Below are 6,093 nucleotides of genomic sequence, written 5' to 3'. Positions count from 1 at the left end.
AGAATATATTATCAGATGTTAAGTAAATTTCAAAAGTCAAAGGTGTTCAATTTCCAGCATCAGAAATCCCATTAAATGCCTCCACAATTAGACATACACAAGCACAATACCCTTTTGTCATCACCATCTAACTTTAAAGCACAAAAACTTTTAAACGTTCTTAAATAGTTCAGGGCACCAAACCATACAAATAAAAAAATGCCAGTGGGAAATAGTTCATGTACAAAAGATAAAGAACAGGAATGGCCCTCTTAATATCTCACTAGAATCTAGGAGATCATTATAGACATGTTTTTAGAAAAACTGGGAGGAAATGGTATTTAACCCAATTTTAAATCCAGCAAAATGATGAATAGACTAAACCATATTCAAAAACTGATACTCCCCCAAAAAAGTTTTCCATGCAGTCCTGGAAACAGAAAGAAGAAAAATCAGATTTACAAATAGTGATTTAACACAGTAGTAGGTGAAGAGGAATTTCTAGATGAGAATTATGTATCTAACTGAGAAACTATTTCAGTGAAGCAGGACAAAGACTTCCCAGAAACAGACAGATGGTGTGGGAAGAACTAATATTGATAATGTATAACAATCAAGTAATAATAGTAAAATGTTTTACAATTCTGAAAATAAATTAAACTTGTTGACATATCTACATCAAAACTAAGAAAAATAAAATATTATCAAAAGGAAAAATAATTGAATGGGGAAAATATAATTGTCTTATAATACCTATATTATAACAAAAATTAAATATGAAATAATAATTTTCACAAAATCAATTTCAAGGGAAATAGGAAGAAAAAGTAGACTGGAAAAGTATTTAGAAATACAAAGGCCAATGCCAATAGAGAACTAATGTAAGTACATGTGACCAACTGTGGGAAGGTGGACTTCAATAGTTGAAAAAATGTAACTCGAAATTTTTTATTTTCATTATTATGAAATTAACCATTTCTAATTTTTTAATGCTTATTTATATTTGAGAGAGACAGAGAGATAGAGCACAAATGGTGGAAGGGGCAGAGAAACAGACACATGCAGAATCCGAAGCAGGCTCCAGAGTCTGAGCTGTCAGAGCAGAGCCCAATGTGGGGCTGGAACTCACAAATTGTGAGACCGTGACCTGAGCCAAAGTTGGACGCCTAATCAACTGAGCCACCCCAGTCACCCTTGAAATTAGCTATTTCTAACACACATTTTTAGGTCAAAATTTAGAAGAAATAATTTTTAAAAATGGTCAGAGAGGGCTCAGGTTAGATACTGTATATCAGCGATTCAGACATGAAGAAACATCATCTTAGAATTATATTCAGAATAGCATAAATATAACCGTATTGGGTTACCCTTATTAGGGTTATAACAACAACAAAAACATTCTCATCACATATGTTAGGTCATTGAAGAAATGATCAATGAACTTCTCCTTATGAAAATACTCAAAGGGAGATGTGCATAGTAATTAACATTTAAATAATATATTGTAACAAAACGTCATAAGAAAAATCATAATGTAACTATCTTTCACTATAAGCTTATGGGTATTAAATTTATAAATATTGAATCTATTCCTTTTTGTTTCAAAATAGTGAAGACACAATCTATGTCACAGAATCTGGAAACCAGTGAGTGCTAAATATTCATTTTTGAATGACTCATTAAATTAATGAATTAACAATAAACAAACTCTGGGCTTGAACTACAATTAAGTATTCTCTCATGTTTGCAATATTTGGTTGTTTGATATTAAAATAAACACTTGACCGAAAGAAAAAGGGAGAGTGAGAGAGAAAGGATCCCTAAAATTTCTCTTCTTTTTTAAAGAATTTCCCCCTAATCTTGGAGGATCATCAAATAAAAAAAGGAGACAGGCACAAAACTCTATAAGCGGTTTAATGATTATAATAACATGATCATTCTAATGTTGAACCAAACTGACCTGACTCCAGCTTCATTCATTCTTAATGGGATCCCAGGACTGGAGGACAGGCACATGTGGATTTCCTTCCCATTCTGCTCCATGTATGTCGTGGCAATGGTAGGGAATTGTGGGCTCCTCTACCTCATCCGCTACGAGGACTCCCTGCACAGGACTATGTACTATTTCTTGGCTATGCTTTCCTTTACTGATCTTGTCATGTGCACTACTACAATCCCTAAAGCTCTCTGCATCTTCTGGTTCCATCTTAAGGAAATCAGCTTCAAGGAATGTCTGGTCCAGATGTTCTTCATCTATACCTCAACAGGGATGGAATCTGGGGTACTCATGCTTATGGCCCTGGACCGCTACGTGGCCATCTGCTACCTTTTGCGCTACTCAACTATCCTCACCAATCCTGTCATTGCAAAAGTTGGGCTTGCTACTTTTCTGAGAGTGGTGTTGCTTGTCTTTACTTTGACTTTTATCATCAACAGGCTATCCTACTGTAGAGGGAATATACTACACCATACCTACTGTGACCACATGTCTGTAGCCAAATTATCCTGTGGAAATATCAAGGTCAATGTCATCTATGGTCTGACGGTTGCCCTCCTGATTGGGGGCTTTGACATCTTGTGCATCACAATCTCCTACACCATGATCCTCCGGGCAGTGGTCAGCCTCTCCTCGGCAGATGCTCGGCAGAAGGCCTTCAGTACCTGCACTGCCCACATTTGTGCCATCGTCTTCTCCTACAGTCCAGCCTTCTTCTCTTTCTTTTCCCACCGATTTGGGGGCCATGCAATCCCTCCATCTTGTCACATCATTGTGGCCAATATTTATCTGCTTCTGCCTCCCACTATGAACCCTATTGTCTATGGGGTGAAAATCAAACAGATATGAGACTGTGTCATAAGGATCTTTTCAAGTTCTAAAGACATCAAATCCCACAGCATATGAAAAGGATACTTGTAAGGGAATGAAAGAGAAGTGAAGTAGAAGAGGAACAAAAGAGGAAAAACAGAAGAGAAGGGAAAGGAGTCTACAGGAGGACAGAGAATAAAAGAAATACTTCTGTTGGCTGTTGAGTCAGGGTCTAATAGTGCCTTCCTGAGAGTATCATTTTGGCATGAAAATGGGAGATGTTGAGTGGTGCATTCTCACTCAGTGTCTTTAGAATCCCTGTATCACTGGCATGCCCACAACATTTTCTATGTGTTTTCATCTCCTCTGTGAAGGACTGGTCTCATCATTAATCAGATTTCCACAAACAAAATCATAATGAGACAATTGAGGATCATGAAATAAGCTTTGATGGAAGGCAATCATTTACAACCAGATGCCAGTTTGTCCAATTTCCAAATAGTGATCAGAATTTACAGTTTGAAAGATATTTTTACTTGTATTTGCTATATTTTAAATGGATTGTTACATTTTTGTCATCATTATTAAAATTCCTCTATTTTCTCAATGTAGTTTTCCTGATGGAGAAGCTGTGAAATGTTCGTGAGTTCATTAGTTTAATGAGGTTTCATCCTCCATTTCTAATTTGGAAATAAGTTAGGCACCTAACCACATCTCTCCTACCTTGTCCCAAACAACTGCTTCCTTATAGACTGGTGGGATATAGAGTCCTTTTTAATATGGGTTTCAAAAATAGTATGGATAGGTGGAAATATGTTAACCAAATTAAGAAAGATAATAGCATGCATTTTTCTACAAGCACAGGATTCGGGAAGAACAAAAAGTACTTATTTTGTCTTTTTTCCTTTTGAGAATGAAATTCATGAAATAAAACCTACATCGTTTCTCATGTTCTTACCAATTAACCATGTGGATAGACCAAAAAGTAGTAATTTAAGTTAATTTCACAGAAATAATGTCAATTATTCAGTTTTTGTGTACTCATTAAGTTTTATTTAATTATGTCAAGTTTCCTATACTGCTCCCATTATAAAATTCTGCAAAACATCAGCCCAACCCGTCAAAATAAAATTATTCATCATGGATCATCTTTTCACTTCTCACTGTAACAGCATGACTTCTATAAAAGAAATTGTCAACATTCACTTTCTTTTCTCAAAACAACTCTCCCTATAGTTTGTCTTTCCTACCCATGGCCTGGAATTAATTTTGGTAATTTCACCATTGTCTTCTAAAATATATTGAATAGGTCATTTTGTAGTCTCATTTAACATTACCTCTCAGAAATATTGTATACCTATAAGCCAGAATAGCTTAATTTGTTCACTCCCATGGAAAACCTTTTCTTTCTGTTCCTCAGTTCATGTAATTCCTCCCCCATACCCCCCCAAAAAACCCTTTTTACTCTACAAGAAAAAACACTATTTGGGTTTCTACCTGAATCTGTGCTCCCTGAATTGCAATTCTTTGATCCCAAGTAAATGCTCATTTGCCTCTCAATATATGTGTACATATATATATATATATACACACATACACGCATACAATATATATATGCGTGTACATATATATACATATATATATACATATACTATGTATATATATTCTTGCTGTCTTGAAATACAGTTTTCAATTTCAGAAGTACTAAAAATGTCATGTTTTTCTCCACTTTTGCTCAACACTCTTTACAACCACTAGTATTATGGGGTGACATAGGATCTTTGCTTTGCTTTTTCCATATAAAGAGAGTGTTTATTTTATTACCACAGGGCACAAATGAAACACTGAAGTGTGTTCCAGATGTTGAGTTTACTGAATTTGACTTAAAAAACATTATTATGGTATGAAAACTCATTAGTTCTTCTTGATATTAGTAGAAAGGAGTCTCTGTTGAATATGGTACATGCTGGGGCTTTTTCGTATGTATCTTTCATTAAGCCAGGTGGTTTTCTATTTTTACTATTTTATGATAAATTGGTATAGAACCATATAAAACTGCTTTCTATAATTTCTAAAATATTAAGATAATTACATGATATTTGTTTCTTTTTTGATATGGTAAAGAGTATAAATTTGCTACATCGAATCACCTATGTATCACTGAGATAAACATTTCTTGATTATTATGCAGTTTTAATACACTATTATTGGTTAACTAACCTTTTATTTATAATTCTTTATAAATTCATGAAGAAACTGTGTCTATAATTTTGTTTCTTCATATCATCTTTAAAGAGTACATGTCTTTGAAATTAACGTTATAAGTGCTTGGCAATGTGAATTGTATATCTTTTCCTAGTTTTCCATTTTCTGGTATACTTTGCACAATTAAAAAATAATCTATCACTTGAAATTTACTCTTCTGCTGTGAACAAAAACAGTCTGGGCCTATTGTTTTTAATAGTATATTTGCTTGTTGAAGGAATGAAGTGGATTGGATTGGAAGGGTTTGAATATGATATTGTTTTTAATTTTGCCCTGTTTAATTTTTTAGTTCTCTTCTGTTATTTTTTTGTTTTCAAATATGTTAGCATATAGTGTTTTTTTTGTTTGTTTGTTTTTAAATAGTTTATTGTCAAATTGGTTTTCATACAACACCCAGTGCTCTTCTCCACAAGTGCCCTCCTCCATCACCACCACCTCCCTTCTCCTTCCCCCTCCCCCTTCAACCCTCAGTTCATTTTCAGTATTCAGTAGTCTCTCAGGTTTTGCGTCCCTCTCTCTCCCCAACTCTCTTCCCCTCTTCCCCTCCCCCGGTCCTCCACTAGGTTTCTCCTGTTCTCCTGTTAGACCTATGAGTGCAAACATATGGTATCTATCCTTCTCCGCCTGACTTATTTCGCTTAGCATGACACCCTCCAGGTCCATCCACTTTCCTACAAATGGCCAGATTTCATTCTTTCTCATTGCCATGTAATACTCCATTGTATATATATACCACTTCTTCTTGATCCATTCATCAGTTGATGGGCATTTAGGCTCTTTCCATGATTTGGCTATTGTTGAAAGTGCTGCTATGAACATTGGGGTACATGTGCCCCTATGCATAAGCACTTCTGTATCCCTTGGGTAAATCTCTAACCGTGCTATTGCTGGGTCATAGGGGAGTTCTATGGATAGTTTTTTGAGGAACCTCCACACTGTTTCCCAGAGCGGCTGCACCAGTTTGCATTCCCACCAATAGTGTAGGAGGGTGCCCGTCTCTCCACACCCTCGCCAGCATCTATAGTCTCTTGATTTGTTCATTT

General features: G+C 35.5%; 1 protein-coding gene across 1 annotated transcript; it reads left to right on the top strand.

Annotated features, from left to right (window-relative positions):
• Window positions 1-1,909: 1,909 nt before the first annotated feature.
• On the top strand, window positions 1,910-2,824 carry LOC115271956 (olfactory receptor 52N4-like). The gene has a single exon (XM_029914934.1). The coding sequence runs from the start codon at window positions 1,910-1,912 to the stop codon at window positions 2,822-2,824; it is 915 nt and encodes a 304-aa protein (XP_029770794.1).
• Window positions 2,825-6,093: the final 3,269 nt, after the last annotated feature.

The sequence above is a fragment of the Suricata suricatta genome, chromosome 11, assembly GCF_006229205.1.
Source record: "Suricata suricatta isolate VVHF042 chromosome 11, meerkat_22Aug2017_6uvM2_HiC, whole genome shotgun sequence".
NCBI lineage: Eukaryota > Metazoa > Chordata > Mammalia > Carnivora > Herpestidae > Suricata > Suricata suricatta.
This window is presented reverse-complemented; position numbering and strand designations above follow the sequence as displayed.